Below are 24627 nucleotides of genomic sequence, written 5' to 3'. Positions count from 1 at the left end.
GGTTTCCCTTTCAGAGATACCGCTAAAATGAAAGGGTATCCCCTTCCTAATTCAAAAAATTATGACATCTGTGCTATCAATGCGCTAGATAACCAGTATTTCACTTTTAACATAAATAAGAAATATTTGATTCTATTTTTACGGAGACAAAGTTGAAAATGGCGTAAGCGTTATAATTTATAAATTTTATAATCGATATCCCTTCAAGAGGTTAGCGCTTACGGAACGGGTATCAGCTTACCCGTAGGTATTATAAAGCGCTTAAAAAACCAAATGAAAGGGTTTTAGTTAGCAACGGCTTTTGTAAGCAATGCCTCACGAAATACCTCTTCCGAAACACTCAAAGGGGATACCGGGCCGGTCCCTGGACAGATAGTTAGCGTGAATTGTAAGGGCGTAACAATTATCATCTTGGCTAGACTCCCAGTTTTGCTTCTCGTAAGCTTACATACTGTATCTTGCAAAGCCATTTAAATTGTATTTACTTTGAGCTATCTGTTGAAATACGGAATTGCTAACACCGCCTTGATGCGCAGGTACCAACTGCTAGGCTGGGACGGGTAAAGTACCGCCGGAAATGTAACATAACCCGCCTTTTCTCACATGTCGGCTAAAATGAGAGCACATTGTGAAAAGGCGATGCTTTTTTTGTCGTTCTGTCCGTGTAAACACCGTTATTATCAGCATTTTCTACTTTCGATGTACTAATTATCGATGTGTAACATTGGTGTGTAACCGATTTCAATTTGATATTATCTAGTTTTCTTATTACTTTTGAGATCGGTTCGAATCTGTTTTTTTTCTTATTATGTTTTAATGTAATTTATATTTCTCCTAATCTTGTGGAATAGATAAACAATTATCATGATAATTAACTAACAAATTGATTCTACATTTCTACTATAGAGATATTCAGAATTAGAAAGAGTCAACTGACTCCAAACTGCATTTATCTCCGGGTACTGTACAGTCGCCATCAGATAGGTGTCTCTAAAATATCGGGTATTTTGAGCACCTTGGCCGCTCCGATATACACCGTGTTTTTATTGAATTCCGTTAACTTCGGGGTATGGTTAAGTACGTTTAAAAGAACTAAATGGCATAGTTTAAAAAAAAACTTGGTAAAAAAAAATTAAGTTTAAAAAGTAATTAAATGTAGCATATAACGTTGTTGTAACACGGGCATTACATTTAATTCAACTAAACAATTGAAATCTGTGACATATCAATGTCATTTCGAACATCAATCGACCGAGATTGTACTTAAGTTTAGTAGCAAATGTATGAACTCATTCTAAACACTAATCAATATGTAAACCGGCCCTAAGGCAAGTGTACACGCTTGTAGAGGCCTTATAGGAAAAAAATAAATTATTGATTATCTCCGAAATGGAGTTAATTAGAATATCGGTGTCTTTGGGAAAGTTACTTGATTTAAGCTCAAGAATGCACCCTTGAAATTAACGGAAAAAAAACACGGTGTATATGATGGCGACTGTACACCAACAGACACACCCACAAACGTCAAATTATGTACTCTTCCTAATTCTGACAGTCAGTATCGCCGTTGTCTTTGAATAGAGTCTTACAATAATAATGTACCACAGCACATCGATGATGGAAGGCACCGGCTCGCTCGAGCAGCAGCTGGCCACGCTGCGCCAGCGCGCCGGCGAGGTGCGCGCGCGACGCGCCGATCTCCGACGTCTAGAGGAGCTGGGTATGTACTGCCAGTGTTAGGTTATATTAAAACTCCTAAAATAATACAAACATGGGTGACTTCGCCTATTATGTTTATATTAGACTAGATCATCCAGGTTCGAACCCTGCGGGGTTCCCATAAGGCTGGCTGTGTTCCCGCTTTGAATCGGTATGCCGATCCGTTTGCCCGGTGACCTCAATGATTGGTGAACGCGCCATATATGTTTTTAGGGAGAGACAACTGGTTCACTGTCAATCATTTTCATTACGGGGTGCTTTCTCCAACTATTTCTAGGTGCTAATTTTATGATAATAATTGTATGATAGTTTTTGTCCCGTGTATCTAGTTTGCAATTAGATGTCTAGCATAGATCTAGACAACATTTCATTTACGTATGAATAAAAGTCGTGGAAATAGATTAACCTTTCGTACCCAAACCCGCCTCCACTACCACTCACTAACCATCCCCTGGCACAGGCGCCGCGCTCGAAGAACACCTGATCCTGGACAACCGCTACACGGAGCACAGCACCGTGGGGCTGGCGCAGCAGTGGGACCAGCTCGACCAGCTGTCCATGCGCATGCAGCACAACCTGGAGCAGCAGATACAGGCTAGAAACCATTCTGGTGAGTTACATATTCTCTTGTACATAGGCACTGGTAGTGCAAGGAAAAGTCGAAGGCACAAGGCGCGGTAGGTCACCAATGCGTTGGTCAGACCTAGTCAAAAATGCACTCAATGGACCACTCCATGAATGCACAAGAAGAGCTTTAGTACGGGAAGAATGGCGACGGATTGCGAAGCTTGCCACCGGCCTTGATATGACGACCACGACCACTCTGATAAGACTATGGCGACAAAGAAGAATACATATTTTCTAAAGACTTGTAGACATGTTAAATAGGTACTTACTGTTTTAGGCGGCAGTGTAGCAGTATTGCACCACCGTTGCGTCAATCAGTTTCCATAGACACAACTAGACGCCGACGCTCGGGAGACGCTAGTGTGGTATCTAACAGACTTTATGGTACACCATACCATTTAAACAATATGAAAGGAGTTTTGAAATTGAAATAGTAAATATATCAAGACCATAATCTAGTGTTTCAAGATGCACATTATGTAGCCGCCGTGCAGGTCAGGATCTCGACGACTCAAATAAAAAGCTTCGATTTGAAGTAAACTATTATAATTTCAATAGGTACTGGTTTTACAAGGGTTCCTTGACTAAACGGTTAAATGTAAAAGTGGTGTGGTAATCGTATGGAGGCTGATGAAAGAGTGATTTGCATAATTTGAATGTCCGAAAATAGTGGTTAAGATTTGGGTGCCTCTAATTGGCCGCGATACATAATATGTGGAGCGCTCCTATTGGTGCTTTAGAAAAAGCTTCCAAATACTAGCCGAGCCCGACGGCTGCGTTTAGTTACTGTATTATACAAATAAAGGTTGCGTTCGCAACACATTACATGGACTGGTTTTCAATTTTTGTATTTTTTGCACAGGCGTAAGCGAGGACGCACTGAAGGAGTTCTCGATGATGTTCAAGCACTTCGACAAGGACCGGTCCGGGCGCCTCAACCACCACGAGTTCAAGTCTTGCCTGCGGGCGCTCGGCTACGACCTGCCCATGGTGGAGGAGGGCCAGCCCGACCCCGAGTTCGAGGCCATCCTCAGTGAGTACCTACACCTACTGTTTCTTTATGTGATAAACGCGCCACGAAAACTCCTGTTTGCTAATTGCTTGCGTGCAACAGTGTGCACTGTGCACTGCGCGAGCGATACGAGAATCGCACCCTAGCGGCACATGCGTTAGATCTGAACACACCTTTAACCCTTTGAACGCCACGCCTATCGTGCGCGTCCTTCATCGTGAACCTTGTCAGAATACACAAATACTGATATTGTGCTGTAGTCGCGCGCGTCATTTGATGTTTTCGGCGGTCAAGGGGTTAGAGGAAACGAAACCTCCGTCCTAGGCTAATTAATCTCTAAAATTTTATTTAAAATGTATATTTACGAGTAGTTTGTAAATGTTGACAAAAATACATTTATATTGAAGAATTTACTTCTCTCTCGCATAGACTAGTTATTTGATGGAAATAAATTAATTGCGTTGTAACATTTGTTACTCTAATTGTCCACCGAATTACTAAGCCAAATTCTCTATCTATACCAATTTTAAAGTTGTGTTTGTGAACAATCAATTAACAAAACCATCCATTCCAACAGACGTGGTGGACCCGAACCGCGACGGGCAGGTGTCCCTCCAGGAGTACATGGCGTTCATGATCAGCAAGGAGACGGAGAACGTGCACTCCTCGGAGGAGATCGAGAACGCGTTCCGCGCCATCACCGCGCACCAGGACCGCGCCTACGTCACCAAGGACGAGCTCTACGCGGTGAGTCCCCGTGCCCTTTATAACGGACATGTCACATGTTCCTCTAGTACCTACACTATTTCTAAATACCAACCCTACTCTACAGAACCTCACCAAGGAGATGGCGGACTACTGCGTGGCGCGCATGAAGCCCTACGTGGAGCAGAAGACGGAGCGGCCCATCCCCAACGCGCTCGACTACATCGACTTCACGCGCACGCTGTTCCAGAACTAAGCATCCGCACCGTAGCAGTACTAACCTATTAAATCATACACATACACTCTATTTTTAATTTTGTACTTGGCAGATACGTCTGCTGACCCCCAGACTTTACCTTGTGAAAAATTCGACGACTCTGATAGGTCTTAGTTGACTAAGACAAATATGAATTGTAGAATATTTATTCCATTTCTTATAACTTGTCGATTTTATAGGTGTAGTGAAAATGCTTTGATTAGGACTGGCTTAAATCTTACGCCAGTGCCTCGTTTCAGAGCTTTCTTCACTTTGTTTATGATTCAATGTTGTTTCAAGGAACGAATTTTACATGTCCTTTAGAATGGACATTTCAGAAGCCGCGCAACCTCTGACTTGCTTCCACTTTTTATCCTAAATATCCTCCCATTGCTCATAAGTATTATTAACACCTTAACACTAACTCATAAATAGTGTTAAAGGTATTTCGATGTTGTATTTCCATTCTGCATATTAAACTCAATCGTGTATAAGCTAATTTCAACTGGAAACACGTCAGGTAAAGTGTTGCCGACTAGCAAAATAAATAAAAATCTTTTAACAGTTTAGTACTGCACGGAGCGTGCTTAGCAAGTTAGCACTCATATATTCCAGTATAAGTGTAACAAATAAAGCATTTAATTTTTTAAATAGTAGTTGTGTTGCTCTGAGGCTGAATAGTGCGTGCGCTCGACAGAGCGTCCTGGAACCTGTGTGTCGCTTCGTAGTGCTTACCGCTAGGTAACTCGCGTAATGGTACGGACTGATGAATCAATTATGCTGCCCCTTTCTAATGAAGCTGCTCGAGTGAAGTACAAATACAAACTACGTCTATTGTTGTAGTAGTACCTTGTAGCAATGATTGTTAAATAAATTATATTGTAAAATGTGACTTTGGACGTAGTTTTAATATGAAGTTTAAGAAATTTTACTGTATAAAAATCACGGTTGTTTTTCTTTTCAAATTGAAAATCCTGCAAAAGTTTAGTCATTAATTGTCCTTTGTAACGGACATAGGCAGTCAATAGGTTATACACAGTATTTAAACGAAATCGGTCCGTACTCGGCTAAGGGATGTCGTTCCTTTTCTCTGAACTAGCAGAGAGATAAGAATTTTCCCCTCCCCACTTGTCAGCTCTTTAGCCAGCAACTAGGTGCCTCGATACGATAAAGTATTTAAATTATTACTATTCTTAAGCCTAACAAATGTTTATTGTCGCTAAGAACTTTATTTTCTGTAATCCATTATTAACAATCAATAAATATTTATTTCGAATTTTTATCTAATTATTACCGTTTTATTTACGTATTTTACTAACGTTCCACAGACAACAAAGCTGATGCTGACTATCAAACCCCGTTATCAATGGTGCAATTCATTATAAAATATGGGTTGGCAAGACTATCTGTCGTATGGAACCCTAACTAGCATTGGTACCCAAACATGCTGATTGCACAAAAATTTGAAAGAAGTAAAATTAAAATACACATCGATTATCCACTTGGGATGCAGATTCTCTGTGGATTCGTTAAAAAATGTAGTCCCATGTTTAGCCCATTTAGATGTCGCTCCATAGAAGTTCTTTGGGATTAAATAAAGCAAAATACAGTCAAACAGTTTGAGGTTAGATTATGTATTTACAAGCTTAACAGAAGTTATATCTTATCACTAGTTTCTTAACAACATTTATGTCATTTTTAACGCGTTCATAAATTATGTACATATATAACATAACAAAGTACCCTTGAAAACGGGTTCCGAGTAAAGGTTATTAGGTACTTAGTAAGTCTACTTCAAGTCGGGCGTGCTGCTACCCAGATACGTCCGTAGGTCAGTCAGGGTGGACCGTATGAGCTTGGCCGGGATTGTCTCACGCCGCAGGCGACTGTACGCCGCGTACCGGTGGCAGCCCGCGAAGCTGTAGTAATATAAGGCAGTAAGTCTACTTCAAGTCGGGCGTGCTACTACCCAGATACGTCCGTAGGTCAGTCAAGGTGGACCGTATGAGCTTGGCCGGGATGGTCTCGCGCCGCAGCCGAGTGTACGCCGCGTACCGGTGGCAGCCCCCGAAGCTGTAGTAGTAGTCCCCGCCTTGGGAGCCTTTGATCCAAAGCACGTCTATAGGGGGTACGTTGCCGGCTTCTTCTTCTTTCTGAATGTACAAGTGTGAACAGCAGGTTATTTATTTGTTTAGGATATCAAATATACTGTCTCATGTTAGTCCAAAGAGAAAAGTATGTTACTTGGTCAGGGCATAAAAAAGAATCGTTGACCTAGACAGAAAAATAAAACTTGCAACACTAACATAGGTACAATACAGGGTAGGGGTAATTAATATATTAAAAGTGTCTAATTTCTGATAGTGCCTTATACCTATATCGTAATTTTGAGAAGTATCAAAATTCTCGACATTTCACAACACTTTATTGCACAGGACAGCAAGTAGGTACAGAAATATAGTAGGTACCTATGTAACTGTGTACAAAGACGAATTTATACCTTCTTTATTTCACAAATGTTAACTTTTAGGTACAGAAAGACGAATTACAACCTAGGTATCTCTCGTGCGCGTCATCGTGATCTTTGGCAGAATGCACGAAAGTTGATATTGAGCTGTAGCTGCCCGCGTAGGTATTAAGTCGACGTCTTTAGCAGTTAAAGGGTTAAATGTACGTTTGTGGGAATATGTAATCACCTTAATAGTCTCCATAAGCGACAGGACCTTGTTCTCGTCCAGCTCGGGGATGAACGGCCGGATCAGCACCGAGATCGGGATGTCGTACACCTCCTCCTTCCATGCGCTGTGTACGCTCGTCATCCTTGCTGCTGTAAACATACTTATACTCTGTATCTTTAGGTATTTAAATAAAAGTAAACAAAATCTACCCCCAAATGGCTCATTAAGCCAGTTGAGGGTAGATGAAAACATTACACGATTAAATAATGTAGGTTGAAGTCAGGACGTTCAGTGAATGATCCTGGCGGTTTTGTAATTGGTCGGTGTGGTAATGTTTTAACTACCCAAAAATGCACAAAAACTTTTATTTAAATACCTAAAGATACAGACTATAGGTAGGTACTTATAATCACGCCTAATGATACTATAAAATGCGAAAGTAGCTCCAATAAAGGAGGACTCACGCTAGACCGGGCCGAGGCGTCCGACATGTCATTTTCTATGACGGCTGACCGGTGAATTCCCGAGGTGAATTCAGAGTTGGGCAAAAATTAACTTGAATAAGAATAAAACCAGAAATTTTATTCTTATTCAAATCGATTTGAATTAGAATTATTCTTGCACTAGTTATTTTAGAATAAAATTAAGGTGAATAAAAGCGTATGTAAATTTCAAGGGATGGAGCGGGCAGAGAGTTATACTCTGTTCAGCATACCTCCCTGGAGATAGGAACGACCCCTCTGCGGAACTCACAACCGTGGCCGACTATGCCCGCAAACACAACGCAGAAATATTGGTGGGATGTGATGCCAACGCCCACCACACCAACTGGGGGAGCACCGACATCAATGATAGGGGTGAGTTACTACATGACTTTCTTCTATGCAATAACTTCCAAATTCTAAACATAGGATGTTCACCCACCTTTGTCGCTAGGGTTAGGAAGGAGGTTTTGGACTTGACTTTTGCATCTTCAAATCTAGCCAGGCATATTCAGAACTGGAGGGTAAGTGATGTAGAATCGTTGTCAGATCATAAGCACATCTGTTTTAATATATCTTTTTCTCTCAGCGTTCAAACGGCCATCTTCAGAGATCCCCGGAGGACTGACTGGGAAGGCTACAGGAGCTGCCTAGAACGTAATCTGGAATCCGCAGGGAAGGTAATCAAAACGCGGGAGAGTTTAGAACTTGCGGTAGAGGTGGTCTCAAATGGCATTGTAAGTGCCTTTGAAGAAAACTGTGCTCCCAAGGTCAAATCTACTAAACGTGTGGTCCCGTGGTGGAACTCCAACCTTAGGAGGCTCAGGGACAAAATACGCAAGTTATTCAATAGGGCTAAGAGGACAGGGGAGTGGGAGGTCTATCGGAAAGCCCTAAATGAATACAGTAAAGAGATTAGGAAAGCTAAGAGAGCGTCATGGAGGAGGTTCTGCGAGGAAATTGAAAATACGCCTCAAGGAGCGAGACTTCACAGGATACTCTCCAAAGCTAGAAGCAATCAAGTAGGCCTTCTCAGGAGGCATGATGGCTCCTGAGACGGAGACTTTGGAGCTCTTAGCTGAAACTCACTTCCCAGGGGCAGGACAGTCGCACCAGTCCCAGGTGGTCAGAGGCCTGCATAGGCCTCGCCCGGAGGACTGGAGGCAGGCTGCCCTCGTCATAAGGCCCGGGATAGTGACGTGGGCTATAAACTCCTTTAAACCTTACAAGACGTGCGGCCTGGACGGAGTAAGCCCAGTGCTAATGCAGCGAGGAGCTGAAGTCCTAATCCCGCATTTGGTTAGAATCTTCAGAGCTAGTTATGCCTGGGGACACTTACCAGAACAGTGGAACAAGGTCAAGAGGTATTATTTATACCGAAGGCTGGGAGGAAGGATTATGCTTTAGCCAAGTCCTTCAGACCGATCAGTCTCTCCTCGTTCCTCCTTAAAACCTTGGAAAAGGTAATCGATAAGTATATCAGGGAGAGCTGTCTTCTGAGAAAACCCATACACGACAGCCAACATGCTTACCGCAGGGGCAGATCTACAGAGACTGCCTTGCTGGAGCTAGTTGACAGAGTGGAAAGGGCCTTGGAAGACAAGGACATAGCCATGTCGGCCTTCCTAGATATTTAGGGCGCTTTTGATAATACACCCATTCGGACACTGGTTGAAGAGCTTAGGGCCAAGGAGGTGGATTCCACCACTATCCGCTGGGTGCAAAGCATGCTCTCAAGCAGAGTGGTTAGGCTAGACTTGCTTAACACTACTCTCGAAGTGGCCACTGTGAGAGGCTGCCCGCAGGGAGGTGTCCTATCTCCCTTGCTCTGGACTCTCGCGGTGGATGGACTTCTGCACAAGATGGCGGAACTCCGAATCGACACTCAGGGGTACGCAGACGACCTTGTTGTGACGGTGAGGGGCAACTGCCAAAGTACTTTATCAGACCTTATGCAGAGGGCTCTCAACACCATAAATACATGGTGCGGAGAGAATGAATTGTCTATCAATGCAGATAAGACAATTATAGTACCATTCACGAACAAGAGGAAACTGGACAAACTTAAACCGCTTGTCATGAATGGTAAAACTATTCCGTTCTCAACAGAGGTCAAATATCTGGGGGTAACACTGGACCAGAAACTGACCTGGAACAAGCATGTGGACGGAACCATACAAAAGGCTAAATCAGCCTTGGCAATATGCTGTCGTTTGGCAGGCAACAGATGGGGTCTAAAACCCAAAATTGCCTTATGGCTGTACACATCCATAGTGAGGCCGATAGTGTCTTACGCCTCTGTAGCATGGTACAGGAAAACGACGCAGAAGGTAACAGTGATGAAGCTTGGCAGCCTTCAAAGAACTGCCTGTGTCATCGTCACTGGGGCCATGTCATCCTCCCCGACGGCAGCCCTAGAAGCCATACTAAATCTACCACCCCTCCACTTGCATCTAGAATTGGAGGCGAGATCTAGTATGCTTAGAATAGCGGGCGCGAGGAGAGGTAATTGGTTATCGCAAACTCTGAGACTGTTTAATGAATCAGTGTACGATATTCCTGTTCTTGGGATGCCAACCGACACTATGTCACCCAAATTTTGTCCACTCAAACTTTACTCAGTGGAAATCCCCAAACGGGAGGACTGGTCAAACAGTCAAATTAAGTGGAAAGAAGGAAGCCTGAGGTGGTACACTGATGGCTCCAAATCCGGATCTGAAGTAGGTTGCGGAGTATACGGTGAAGCGCCTAGGAAAAGCATCAGCTTAAACCTAGGACGTTTTTGCTCTATATTCCAGGCAGAGGTACACGCCATTCTAGAATGTGCGTCAATCAATCTGCAAAGCAACTACGGCAACCATACTATATATATCCATTCGGATAGCCAGGCGGCACTCTTAGCTCTAACCTCCGATGTCACCACATCGAGGCTGGTTGAGAACTGCAGGCAACTATTGAACAACCTTGGAGCCAGGAACAAGGTTGTTCTACGTTGGGTCCCGGGGCATGCGGATATCGTAGGAAACAAGAAGGCCGACGAACTCGCGCGAGCAGGGGCTAAGGGGAAGAACTACAGTCCTGAGCCCTTTTGTGGTATCCCCAAAAGCCTAACGCGGCTCACCCTAAAGACCTACTGTCACTACAAAACCATTCAACTCTGGAGAGAAACAACAGGTTTGAACTATTCCAAAGCGCTTATCAAGGCCTTCAGCAAAAAGGCGTCCTCGAACGCCTTAGCGCTGTCTAGGAACCAACTGCGCAACTTGGTAAGGGTGCTTACCGGGCATTGCGGCCTAAATAAGCACATGCACACCATGGGGAAACGTGACATAGGGCGGTGCAGACTCTGCATGGAGGCGGAGGAGACGCCCTTGCACATCCTCACAGAGTGCCCTTGCCTAATGCGTACTCGTGACCTAATCTTGGGCGGACACATATTACGCCCGGAGGAGGTAAAGTCTCTCGAGACCAAAAGGATCCTGCAGCTATTCGAAGTTGCAGGGTTGGATCGAGAGTTGTAATAGGTGGCGATCACAATAGATCAGGAATGGTCGCAGTAATACATAGGCTTTGGAGCCTTATATAGCCCCTAATAAAGAAGAAGAAGAAGAAGAAGAAGGTGAATAAATCATGTGACTCTTATTTTAAATGCGGAATAAAAACAGAATAATTATTCTAGAAGTGGCCCTATTCTAACTAAGGTTTTATTCAATTAAAATGTTATTTAGAATTAAGTTAATTTTTGTAGTACAATCGGTTATATTTTGTAAGTTGATTTTCACCCTTCTATTCACCCGTTTTTCGAGACATGCGTCGCTTAATGACATAGTCCGTCGGTCTCTTGCCACCATCAATGTGCCTGCTCTTCTTGAGCCGACTGGCATTATCAGAGATGATGGCAAGAGGCCCGATGGGGTGTCCTTAGTTCCTTGGAGCTTGGGACGGATGTTGGTGTGGGATGCTACCTGCGTAGACACACTGGCACCGTCCCACCTCCAACGGACTACTGTAAAAGCGGGCGGAGCGGCGGAAAGCGCCGAAATTCTAAAACGTAACAAATATAAGAGCCTCGGTAGAGAGTACCATTTTGTACCATTTGGTGTTGAAACTCTAGGTCCATGGGGTCCCAGCGCGCATAAGTTGTTTGCAGAAATCGCGAAGCGTCTGGTTGACGTAACTGGTGACCGAAGAGCTGGCGGCTACCTCGCACAACGTATCAGCATTGCGATACAGCGAGGAAATGCCGCCAGCATCCTTGGTACAATGCCTCAAGGGCCTATTTTAGATTTAAGCTAGTTATTAATTTCGTTTAGTAGTACCACTGTATATATATTGTATGTAAATAAATGTTTTCACGCAAAAAAAAAAAAAAAAATTAAAAGTCGGATTGATATGATATTTGTTACTATAGTTTAGGTATAGTACACATTGAAGAGTTCCGCTATACACTATCTAGTTCTATCATCCGATCAGGGTGCTTAGCCAACATGCCAATCGCTTGCGCTCCAACAACGAAGCGCTTTCTGTCTCTATCACTCTTACATATTAGTGCGATAGAGAGACAAAGATAGCATTTCGTTGTCGTAGCGCAAACGTTTGGCGTGTTGGCTACGCTCCCAATGTGCCTAGCCAAGATGCCAATTTTTGTTTTTATTCTTATAACCAAATCATTAGGTAAATTAAGCTGTTCTGGAGGCCTAGCCAACATGCCCATCGCTTGGGCTCCAACAACGAAGCGCTTTCTTTCTCTATCACTCTTACATATTAGTGCGATAGAGAGACAGAGATAGCGTTTCGTTGTCGTAGCGCAAACGATTGGCATATTGGCTACGCACCCAAGGTGCCTAGCCTAGATGACAATTTTTCTTTTTAATTTAATAACCAAATCATTGAGTAAATTTAGCTGTTCTGGGGGCCTAGCCAAGATGCCTATCGCTTGTGCTCCGACAACGCAGCACTTTCTGTCTCTATCACTCTTACATATGTGACGTCCCACGGTCAAAGGTACCTTATGGCGGGTATGGAGTTATGCATACCCCAGTAATCTACAATAAATAAGCTATCGATAACACAAAAGATCAACCTTCTAGGTTGCGTAGTTACAGAGATATGATTTTTTGAAAATAATGTTGTGAAATGAGCAACTTTACGATAGAGAAGTTTTAAGTTTAGCCGCCTAAAAAACTATGTTCCTGAAGTAAGTTACATAGTTGACTACAAATAATAATGCCTTATATATCTGAGATTAAAAAAATATTGCGACTTGTTCTGTAATGCAAATAGAAACTTTTGATATCGACTGATTTATGTGTATACTAACCAATCTCTTGAAAATAAAGTTTTATTTCATTTTCACGATTGATTGCAATGAGCTCTCAAGATTTAAATTTTATCTATTAGAAAACGACACTGACAGACAGTTTAAGCAAAAAACAATACCGATTTAGAGGTGAAAATGTATTTTCTGACTTTTTCATATAAAATCACAAAATTGAATATTTTTACTTTTAATGTGACACACAATCAATTTTTCTGAGCACATATGAAAGAAATTCTGTCATTCAAATGAAATAAATCCTAAAACCCCAACTAAATACTATATTTAACCCCTTATGCCACTTTAAACTTACATAACAATAACAGTATTTGCTCCATACATTTACGAAAAGGTACCTTATGGAAATAAATCTAATAATACATCACTACAAAATATCAATCATATTATAGTTTATCTTTTATGAATAGAAAATATTAATTTACATTAAACTGCCCCCAATTTAATTAGTTCTTCGTCATAATAATCTTAAAAAAGACCAATAATTTGTATGTAATGAAAAGGTACCTTGTGGTCAAGTTACATGATGAGGCATGATGATGATGGAACAGTTAGGATAAACTAATAATATTTTGGGGTTAAGATGGTATAAATCGTCTATTTCTTATCAATAATATATTTCGGTTGCTATTGAAGATAAGCGGCATTGAAGTTCAATGACCTCAGATATTCCATAAGGTAATGCGTCGGGTATTGGTATTTTTCAGCAAACCAATGGCTGATTTACTGCATGCGACCAAACCAAATGAAGATTATTCTAGTTAAGAAAGACTTGACGAGAGTAACTTTGGTATAATAGCAGTCTACTTGGATTTGTGATGTCGGTCTATGTACGGTTATAATATTTGCGAGGCGCCCCAACCAGAACTAAAATTATCAATTTAGTTTTGCAGAATGCTAATACAGTTCTCTACCAAACTTCTTTTCCCGTATTGACTAGTTTTTTTGGGAATTTTCAATCTTTTTTCCATAAGGTACCTTTTCTACTAAACTCTGAGACGACATTACTAGGCTTATAACTAACTTATAACAAAAATAAAAACAGGTAAACAAACGTTAGGCATTAAGGTTTCAGATCACACAATAAAAAAAAATTGAGCATTTTTTCACCTCTTTACAAAACATTTAATATCTCCGAAACTAGAAACCCTCATAAGGTACCTTTTCCCGTGGAACGTCACATATTAGTGCGATAGAGAGACAGAGATACCGTTTCGTTCTCGTAGCGCAAACGATTGGCATATTGGCTACGCACCCAAGGTGCCTAGCGAAGATGTCAATTTTTGTTTTTAATTTGATAACCAAATCTTTGGGTACAATTTAGCTGTTCAGGGGGCCTAGCCAATATGCCAATCGCTTGCGCTTCAACAATGAAGCACTTTCTGTCTCTATCACTCTTACATATTAAATAGTGCGATAGAGAGACAAAGATAGCGTTTCGTTGTCGTAGCGCAAACGTTTGGCATGTTGGATATTACGCTCCCAATGTGCCTAGCCAAGATGACAATTTTTGTTTTTAATTTAATAACCAAATCATTGGTTACAATTTAGCTGTTCTGGGGGCCTAGCCATTATGCCAATCGTTTGCGCTCCGACAACGAAGCGCTCTCTCAGTATCTCTATCGCACTAATAAATAAGCGCTTTGTTGTTGGAGCGCAAGCGATTGGCATGTTGGCTAGGCCCCCAGAACAGCTAAATTTACCTAATGATCTGGTTATTAAAATAAAAACAAAAATTGGCATCTTGGCTAGGCACATTGGGAGCGTAGCCAACATGCCAAACGTTCGCGCTACGACAATGAAACGCTATCTTTGTCTCTCTATCGCACTAATATGTAAGAGTGATAGAGAAAGAAAGCGCTTCGTTGTTGGAGCCCAAGCGATTGGCATGTTGGCTAGGCCCCCAGAACAGCTAAATTTACCTAATGATTTGGTTAGTAAATTAAAAATAATACGGTTACTGAAACTATGCGTTATGCGACAGTCAATTTGTAAGATTTTATTCCATAAAATAGGTATAAATTAGACAAGAGACTAACTACTATTACATCTACCTAACTATACGTAATTAGTACCTATACGGTACCCGGACTACATTTTTATTCGTGGAATATTATTTCGATTACAAATCATGATTATATTTATTTGATTAAGAATAAGTTATTCTCATTCAATTTTTTCTCATACGAATTATTCCCGACCAAAATTATTTGAATATTTTTGACGGGAATAAAATCGAGATGATTTTATTCCTACGAATTCTTATTCAAATAATGATTTTATTCTTGAATGCCCAACACTGCCGGTGATCACGTGGTGCTTTCCATAGAAAACGCGGCGACCTCCGGCCCGGTCTAGCGTGACTCATCCTTTATGTTTGTTACCTCTTGACGAATAGCCGTACGATTTCGTACGAAGATAGTTTGAATACCTTGGGAGGATCATATAGGTTAGTTCTTATCACGAAATTGCGGGCAGAAGTCAATGTTAAATATATTGAAGAAAACTGATTTCAAAAAGGATATAGATGGTCAAGCAAATCTTGTCAGTAGAAAAAGGCGCGAAATTCAAATTTTCTATGAGAAGATATCCCTTCGCGCCTACATTTTTCAAATTTGCCGCCTTTTTCTACTGACAAGATCTGCTTGACCAACTTTATATTATATTCGTCGACAGTAAAATCAGATTGAGTTCTACAACTTAACTGTACTGTACCTACGCCGTGTTCGCCGAGAGAGGAATCGCCAGAGCAGTTGCTGACGCTTAAGATAGCGACGAGCATGAGTATAAGTAAATAGAGAGAGGTATGCATTACCATTGTAAAATAAGTAGAGATTTTACTCTGGTGATTTTACTTCAATAAGACGATTAATGTGCAGTTTTGCCACAACCAAGAAAGTGTTGTGGAGGTACATATGTACTAATACTTAGAAACAATTCAAGAAAACCGTTGCAGTCCGCGGATAAGACACGAGCTTACGATAGGACCTACCCTACCTACTTATTATTGTGTTGACAGCATCTTAAAATAAAATTATATAATGTATGGTACGTGTATTAATCTATTACGATATCACCTGTTTTTGTATTATTATCAAACAAGATTACGGCATTATCTAGGTATGCAAGCCGAAGCAAACAAAGTCAGCCAGTGGTCAGGCTGACCTTTCCGAATGCATATTCACTAGCATAGGTATTGCCACCTCAGATATTCAAAAATACGTACTTATTACAATAGAATACAGTGCTAATTTGTAAACATATGACTTGACGGGGTCGTAAGCCTGTTATATCATGCGATTATAGCACGTATTGTTAAATACATATAGCATAGAATTGATAAACATAGTTATATTCACTTACACTTGGGTCACGTTGACCTCCAGGTACGTCAAATTCGTAAACATGTCGCTGAAAATAAAGTTGTTTTGGATTTGTATGCAAAGCACACCGATATTGATTACAGTCGCATTTTTGTTCAAGATTAGTAATTTTTAATCTGATAATGATATAACTTCTTACCTAGACTTGGCTCACGAGATAACCGCCATGTGGGATGTTGATTCGACGATCATTGTCCCGATAGTCGTTTCAGTAAACGGTCTAATAGCGAAGAGTCTCGACCAACACCTTGAGAGACTCTCGCTAGGTGGTTGGATCAAGGGTCAGATGCAGAAGGCGGTGATCTTGGACACGGCGCGGATAGTCCGCCGGTTCCTCTCTCTGCAGCCCTGACCACCGGTAGCTTGGGCCTTGCCCCGCTGCTGGCGGCACCCTAGGTTAGGTTTTTTATAATGTGTTTATATTAATTTTTATTGTTTTGTAGGTGTTTTTATATTTTACTTTTATATTCATATTATAAAATAACCTAACTTAAGATGAGAAATAATAATAATAATTATATAACTTATTATAGTCTATTATCTTAATAGTTTAGTACGCCGAGTGCGCCGAGCCCCCCCGTAGGTATTCTTATATTATAACTTATAAATTCTTATAACTATAAAGTGCTGCATAAAATCTACAACCGGAACCATTAACCTAACGAGCCTTCCACAAAGCACATAGTTATCTGACATACTAGACACAGTTTACGCTAAGTTTGCAAGCCAAATGTTCCAGTGACAATGTTATTACCATACATTATTGTCACTGTTAGACGGTGCAACTCACGGGCGTAGCCAGGGGGAGGGTTTTGGGGGTTCAAACCCCCCCCGAAAAGTTCAGAATATTAACATTCATAGAATTAAAATAAGAACAGGCGTGCGTAGTGATGTGCCGTTCCCGGGAAATTTCCCTAGGTGGGAATTTTCCCGGAAACGTTCCCGGGAAATTTCCCATATGAAGAGAAAGTAGGGGAATTTTGAAATTTCGCATAGATATACTATTTTATTATCAGAAATTCAGTCAACACTTAGCATCTTAAACTTTTTTCAAAAACATTATAAACTGATGTATCTCATCCGCCTACGTAAATTCCCTATACTCCTGGGAAATTTCCCATTCTTCCCGGGAAATTTCCCATTCTTCCTGGGAATTTTCCCATAGTTGCTGGGAATGATTCCCCGGCCAAAATAATTCTTTTTTTGCAATAATACGTCATTATTCAACAAAATCTATATAAATCATCACAGTTTAATCAGGGTCAATATAAGTTAGGTAGTAATAAGAATAGTGGAGTTCCGTAAGATTTTTTTGCATTACATTATCAAAATATCCAATAAAAAAACTGTAGCCATAATTTTTTGGAGATTAAAAAAAAATTGTATCTATGTAAATTAGATATGAGCGCCGATAGGCATTTAGCCGGTGGCGGCGCGCCGGTCAATATCGGTCTGCGGCGGCGGCGAATCGGCGGCGTGGCCTTGAAACACCTTTGATTAATGAAAAAAGAATTCAAACCAAAATTTTACCGAATTTACACGTTTTTGCTGTAAGAAAGTTATAAAATAAGTGCATTTTTCAATTGCAAGCAAAATTTATTGAATAAAGGTACGAAAAAAGTTTTATATAGTATAAACGGTATCGAGCGGCATCAGAGGCGGTCTTAATCTTGGCGAGGCCCTGGCCGGAAGATCTTTGCGAGGCCCTTATCTATTATGCTAAGGGGCTATTCATAAATTACGTCATTTCAAATTAGGGGGGGGGGGGTCTGGACATCGGATGACGGTAGCATGAAGTAGGAGGAAATGGGGTCATTTAAGCATGATTTTTGGATGATTATAGGGGGGGGGGGGGTCAAAAACCGTCAAAAATCGATGACGTAATTTATGGACAGCCCCTAAGTAAAAAGTCGAAATGATCTGACTTCGTTAAAATTTCGCATTCAGGTACATCGGGTGCTTAAAAGTGATGCCGTATTTTATTTAAACATCCAAAGTGCCGAATGTTGTAAGCAATTTTTTTCGGGAAGCCACTTTGCATATAACGGTTTTTGGCTACTTTATTTTACTAAACGCAGTTAATTGTCGTTATAGCTAGCTTTAATTAAAATTGTAATACACGTAATCTATGTTTCAATATTCCCCTGCTTGGGGAAAATTCCCGGGAACACCGGGAAATTTCCCAGGAATTTCCCATATGGGAATATTCCTTGTTCCCGGGAAATTCCCACGGCACATCACTAAGCGTGCGGCATATTTCATTGATTACTAACTATTACCTAGTATACGGTGGTTTGGATTTTGGATTTCTCCGCCATCGTCGATTATCGGATCGCATCAATTACTTTCTAAGAAGATAAGGTGACATTCGGGTGGCGACTGCAGCAGCATTATTCTGTTGCAACGTTACTGCTGCAGCAATGTCAATTTTCGTAATAAAATGATGTGTCTGATTTCCATACTAAAAGTAAAAATGTAAAACTGTCTATCAAATTGCGTTTTTTATATAGATTAATTTTCGCGCTCGCTTCGCTCGCGTTTTCAATTACATTCTAAGATATGGCGACTGCAGCAGCATTAGGTACTCTATTGCAAAGTTACTGCTGCGGCACTGTCAATTTTCGTGATAAAATGATGTGACTGATTTCCATTCTCAGCTGTAATGCGGCAATGAACGTCACTCAATTTACCAAAAAAATTCAATGTAATCTTGATGACCCTAGGGAGAGGGGGCACCATGGTCTAGAAATTCTTAGGGCATCAAAATATCTTAATCCGGCACTGGTCGTTTGCGGAGTCAAACGATTTGAGACTCGCATTTTATACACATTTCCATGCCTTCCCGCCCAAGTAGCACAGATTAGCTGTATAGCAGCCGCATAATGAAGTACGAATACGCTTGAAGCTGGAATATAAAAGCTGCATAAGAGCTGTATAAGCGTCTTTTAAGCTTTTATAACTCTTAAATGGGCACAAATTAGGCAGCCTTAAGTTCACATAGCTACTTAAGAGCGTTGTAGCAGCAATTTAACGGAATTATAAGGGGTAACAGGAGTTATAAGAGGTGTATATTGGCTGGGTAAGAGACCACCAGTTACCCTTTATTCAGCTAATATGTCACATGTGCGCCCTAATACCGGGAAAGATTGACGTTGGGCTGAATAAAAGATAATTAATAACATACTTTTACACCTCTGCCTTAAAAATCATTTAGTATAGTGACGACGAACGCAGAGGTGAATATATTTATATTGAAGCAAAAACGTTAAGCGCAACGACACCATAAGTCATTTTGTTAAAGTGTTTAGTTGAATGTTTGTACATGATCTTTTATATATTAATGCGAGAAAGATGTTTGGGAATGCAAGTTTATTGACATTATATATATACATTATCTAAGAAAATTTCAGTGCGCCACGAAAATAATCAGTATTTATTTAAATTAATTATATAAATAAGCTATGTGTAAAAACAATTTCAGTGGTTTGGACGGAATTATGAGATAAAAAGTTAATAATACGTTATAGGAAGTACTAAACTAATGATTTAGGTTAAGAACTCAGGCACAAAACCATATTGTTACCCTTAAAAGTTGGAAAAGCAATTTCAATTTTGTAGGTTATATACAATAAAATGGCGGTCAATGTTAAAAAGCAACGTGAACCGTTAAAATTCTTATATGCAGCATACGACTGTTATATATCTGATAAAGATACTTAAGTGAACCACTATAAAGTCCAAGTCGTTATTTCGATACACTAGTGAACCTCTAAACAGTTATAAGGCATCTTATGAACGTTTTAACAGCCACTATGCAGACAGTCCCAATGGTGGTATAATAGGCTGCTTAGCGGTAAACATGTTCAGCGCTAAGCCGTATTATGCGCCTCATGTGTTCGATTATACGTCTATTGGTTTAATAATAGTTCACTCGTTCTCCCTTATAATAAGTCAGCGAAATAAAAGCTGCTTTAGCGGTAAACATGTTCAGCGATAAGCTGTATTATGCGCCCCATGTGTTCCATTATACGTCTATTGGCTTCATAATAGTTCATTCGTGCTTCCTCAAAAAGTCAGAATAATAAAAGCTGCTTAGCGGTAAACATGTTCAGCTATAAGCTGTGTTATGCGCCCCATGTGTTCCATTTATACATCTATTAGCTTCATATTAGTTCACTCGTGCTCCCTTAAAAGTCAGCGTAATAAAAGCTGCTTAGCGGTAAACATGTTCAGCGATAAGCTGTATTATGCGCCACGTGTGTTCCATTATACGTCTATTAGCTTCATAATAGTTCATTCGTGCTTCCTTAAAAAGTCAGCGTAATAAAAGCTGCTTAGCGGTAAACACGTTCAGCGATAAGCTGTATTATGCGCCACATGTGTTCCATTATACGTCTATTGGCTTCATATTAGTTCACTCGTGCTCCCTTAAAAGTCAGTGTAATAAAAGCTGCTTAGTGGTAAACATGTTAAGCGACAAGCTGTATTATGTGCCACATGTGTTCCATTATACGTCTATTAGCTTCATAATAGTTCACTTGTGCTCCCTTAATAAGTCAACGTAATAAAAGTCCACAATTACCTCCTTATACAGCACATGGCGTAATTTTATCCACTAAAAAGACCTTATAACGGTTAAAGCATTTGATAACCCTTAAAGCTGTATAGGGTCGTAGCAAATATACCTTTATATCACTCTTTGCGTATTAATGGTAGTTTTCAGAGCCGTAATGCAGCTTTTAATCAGCCCTAAGCTATATAAATATCACTGAGATCTATTATACAGCTGTAGGATCACGAGTGTGCTCTTATAAGTGTCTTAATACGCAGAGAGCGTTAGATAGAACTAAAAGTGAGTAGTTATAGAGCTATCTGTGCTACTTGGGCGAATAAAATCGAATCATTCGCGAAAGTCTCGCAACGCATTGAGGTTACAAACGGCAAGCGGTCTTCCTCAGGAGTCGTCGAGTCTGAAGAAGACCACGGTGAGTGGTGCTCTAGCCAGGCAGGCCGCTTCGCTTTCGCTCGCGTGCGTATACCTTACTGTATCGTCCGATATACACCTACTCTGTCGTTAAAATCACGTGTAAAATTTTAATAAGGGCGAAAAAAACTATTGATTTTGGACTGTAGTTTTATTTAGTGGTCCCTAACTGTAAAATATTTTATCTGGACTACAGTCCTCTAGCATATCCATCTGTCAACTTTACTTCAAGTTCCGCCTCCAGGGGAGAGGGAGAGAAATTAGGATTAGAAATTAGCCGCTTACTGACACAGACCGAATTCCACGCGGGCGGAGCCGCGGGCACAGCTAGTCTCTAATATTTTTCTTGTATAAGGGTTGTTTTATGTACTTTTAGTCGTTTTATTTTCTTGGACCCTGGCCTGGCCTTATGGGCACTAAAAATGGTACTAGTTCAGCGGTGTGACTCACGAATTCGAGCCAATCGTGCATATATTGCCCGTAAGGCCAGTCCTGAGTCAATGACTGTACGTATTTTTTCAGAAAATGTGTATTGTGCTTGGATAAATAATTTAAAAGCACCATACGATAGAATGAATGCTGATTAGCCAGTTTTGTACGTGACTGGCTTTTAATTATTTCTGTATGGCCTTAAATAATCTAAGAACTTAATCTTAGAGGAAGCAATTAAGCATTAGAGATACCTACTTGAATATCCAACCATTTAATTTAATTACCTAAATCCGATGATCTATGATACGTATCTGAAGACATCTGAAGCAAACTATATCTACATATCTATCTAGTCGTGTAAATTTACGAAATTATGACGTATAAATAACACTTACACTGCGTGGGCTATCAAATCCGCTGCAGACTTTTCTTGGTGCGACTCTATATCTCTAGTTATTTTTAACAATAAAGTCGTGTTCAGATCGTTTCAAACACCCCGCCTGCTTAATACTTCGCCTGTATCCCCAGTCTGTATCCTTTTGCTGGTCTCTGACATTACCTCGGGCTTGTTTATTAATAACCGGTCATTTCTTGTCTAACTTTAGTACCTAGACTAGAGGTTGCCTATAGAGGACGAGGTAACTTTCGCAAAAAGTTCATACCTGGGGTACAAGTACCGTGAAACTTATAATTAAGGCCCCGTGGATTCAGGTTCTCCTTTGACTCTCACTGAGAGTAGTCCTTATTAAAATGTGGGATTCGTCAGTCTTTTGTTTGATGACAATTAAATCACTAATACCTACGTACTAATGTACCATCACCATCAGTACGGTCAGCCAAGAAAGTGGTTTACCACTTTTCGACTCTATCATCTGATTGATAGAGTCGAAAAGTGGTAAACCACTTTCTTGACTGACTGTACCATCACGCTCCGCGATTGTTATGCGTTTTAGGGTCCCAGCTAAAATGGTTATTCAATACTTGGGCTCAATAAATGTCCAATTTTGTTAGAACCCTAAATGGCTTAACATTCCCGTGTGGTGACTGTACATGGGCGTTGCCAAGGATGGCAGGGGAGGAGCAGCAGTACGGTTACCATCAGTTTGTCACTGACGTAAACGCCGTCGAGAACGCAATTTACTTTATATACATCCCGTTTGCACTAATATGCGAGTGCGAGCGAGATGTATAGAAAGTAAATTACGTTCTCGACGGCGTTTATGTCAGTGACAAACTGATGGTAACCGTACATCCCCCCCCCCCCCCCTCCTAATTAACAAAATTTCTAACTATATTAACTAACTATATAAATGTATGCCCTAATCTATATATAGAGCTTAGATAATAAAAGTAAAAGCTTCGTATTACTAACTAAAGAGTGTCATGAATAAGTAGTAAGTACTTAGTTATTGTCATACATTTGTTCCATTTCAAATTTCATATAATTTCATTTATTTCCAATTAAGTACTACACTGTGATAATTAATATAATTATCTCATCCTTAGAGGATATAACCAACGGAGACGCCATGTCTAAATTTTTCGGTACAAAATAGTCTGCCGTTTTTTGCGGGGGAGGGGCACATCAAATGTATAGGTACGTCATGTCAGATAAACGTCAGTCCATACATATGGTTGACATGTGGTTGACCATTGGCCGCCTAGTTTCGACAGAGGGGAAGCGCCTGTTAATGGCGGCTCCATTGTTAATTACTCCGAGATCTCATCTCATCATTTTGATGTAGGAATGTCATTATTACTGACAATGTCTGGACCGCATAACATAATCGAATCTGAGCGGCTACCGCGAAAACCGAAATTCGCAAATTGCGGGGATCTTACTCTTTTACTCCAATGAAGGCGTAATAAGAGTGTCAGAGAAAGATGCCCGCAATTTGCGACCTTCGATTTTCGCGGTTATAGCCCTGATCAATCGTATCGAAAGTGATATACCTATTACATGCATACATTACGCAGATTCATCTAAAATTCCAATTTTTTCATCAGATTTCCCCACTTCACACGCAATGTAGTGCTTGCAATTTTTTGCGGTCGTCGTCTTCATGACTCAACAATATGATTTAACCTTGTGTAATTATGATTTATGAAATCTTATATTAGTTATATTAAAATAAAGTTATTTTATTTCCAAGGTATTGTATCTATTGTGTTTTTGTTTTTCACCGTGAAAATACCACAGATAATGTAAGAGCAGAAAAGCTAAGGTACTTACCTATTGATAAATATCTTTCAAACACGCGTAAAATTAAAAACTACGTAGGAAGGTGAAATAAAAATAAAACTATAGGTACTTACAAGTTTTAACAGCGGCCACGGAATTACTTAAATTGCAAATAGATCTTAACATGGAGTTGAATAAAAACGACGTGTGCCCCCTCAGAACGTAGGCGCGGCACTGAGGCGAAGCGAAGCGAAGGCTCGTCTATTCGTCACCGGTACCTACTGATAAAGACCGGCTGATAAAGACGTTAAACAAACAACTTTACATACCTATCTGTTATGTTTTGATAATCACAGATATCCACATCAAAACAACGGTAATCGGCGATTCTAATGATAAGTGATACTACTGATACTACTATATAAGCTTGTGGCATTCACATATTCGATTTAAACTGTCAGTAATCGGTTATCGCTTATCGCGATTGACTTATGCATTATATGTATATTATGTTAAGTATTATTAGTACTGTACGGAAGCGAAACGTGGACAATGAGGCAACGTGATAGAGAAAGGCTGGAGGCTTTTGAGATGTGGTGCTGGCGTCGAATGGCAAAGGTCAGTTGGACGGAGAAGAAAACAAACGAAGAGGTTTTACGCATGGTAGGAGAGAAGAGGAGTTTGTTGAGAACCATTGAAAACAGAAGAGGAAAGATGCTTGGACACCTGATACGACACGACGAATTTATCAAAAATATCATTGAAGGGAGAGTTGAGGCAACGAGGCGGAGGGGGAGACCAAGGAGAACGTACATAGATCAAGTAAAGGAAA

General features: G+C 40.5%; 2 protein-coding genes across 2 annotated transcripts in view; one reads left to right on the top strand and one right to left on the bottom strand.

Moving 5' to 3' along the window:
* Window positions 1–24627, top strand: part of LOC134804624 (spectrin alpha chain) — a 131182-nt gene that overhangs the window by 51727 nt on the left and 54828 nt on the right. The window contains exons 42-46 of the mRNA XM_063777734.1: window positions 1608–1720; window positions 2180–2329; window positions 3209–3379; window positions 3936–4105; window positions 4191–4321. Of these exons, the coding sequence (XP_063633804.1) occupies window positions 1608–1720; window positions 2180–2329; window positions 3209–3379; window positions 3936–4105; window positions 4191–4319 (733 nt within the window). The 3' untranslated portion in view covers window positions 4320–4321. The remainder of the gene's footprint in view (window positions 1–1607; window positions 1721–2179; window positions 2330–3208; window positions 3380–3935; window positions 4106–4190; window positions 4322–24627) is intronic.
* On the bottom strand, window positions 5938–24056 carry LOC134805366 (sulfiredoxin-1). Its single transcript, XM_063778702.1, has 3 exons — window positions 23930–24056; window positions 7016–7146; window positions 5938–6472 (listed from the first exon to the last, which is right to left on the bottom strand). The coding sequence occupies exons 1-3, from the start codon at window positions 23979–23981 to the stop codon at window positions 6263–6265; spliced, it is 393 nt and encodes a 130-aa protein (XP_063634772.1). The 5' UTR covers window positions 23982–24056; the 3' UTR covers window positions 5938–6262.

The sequence above is a fragment of the Cydia splendana genome, chromosome Z (genome assembly GCF_910591565.1).
Source record: "Cydia splendana chromosome Z, ilCydSple1.2, whole genome shotgun sequence".
NCBI lineage: Eukaryota > Metazoa > Arthropoda > Insecta > Lepidoptera > Tortricidae > Cydia > Cydia splendana.
Note: the sequence above shows the minus strand (reverse complement) of the source record. Positions and strands in the feature narration are given on the sequence as shown.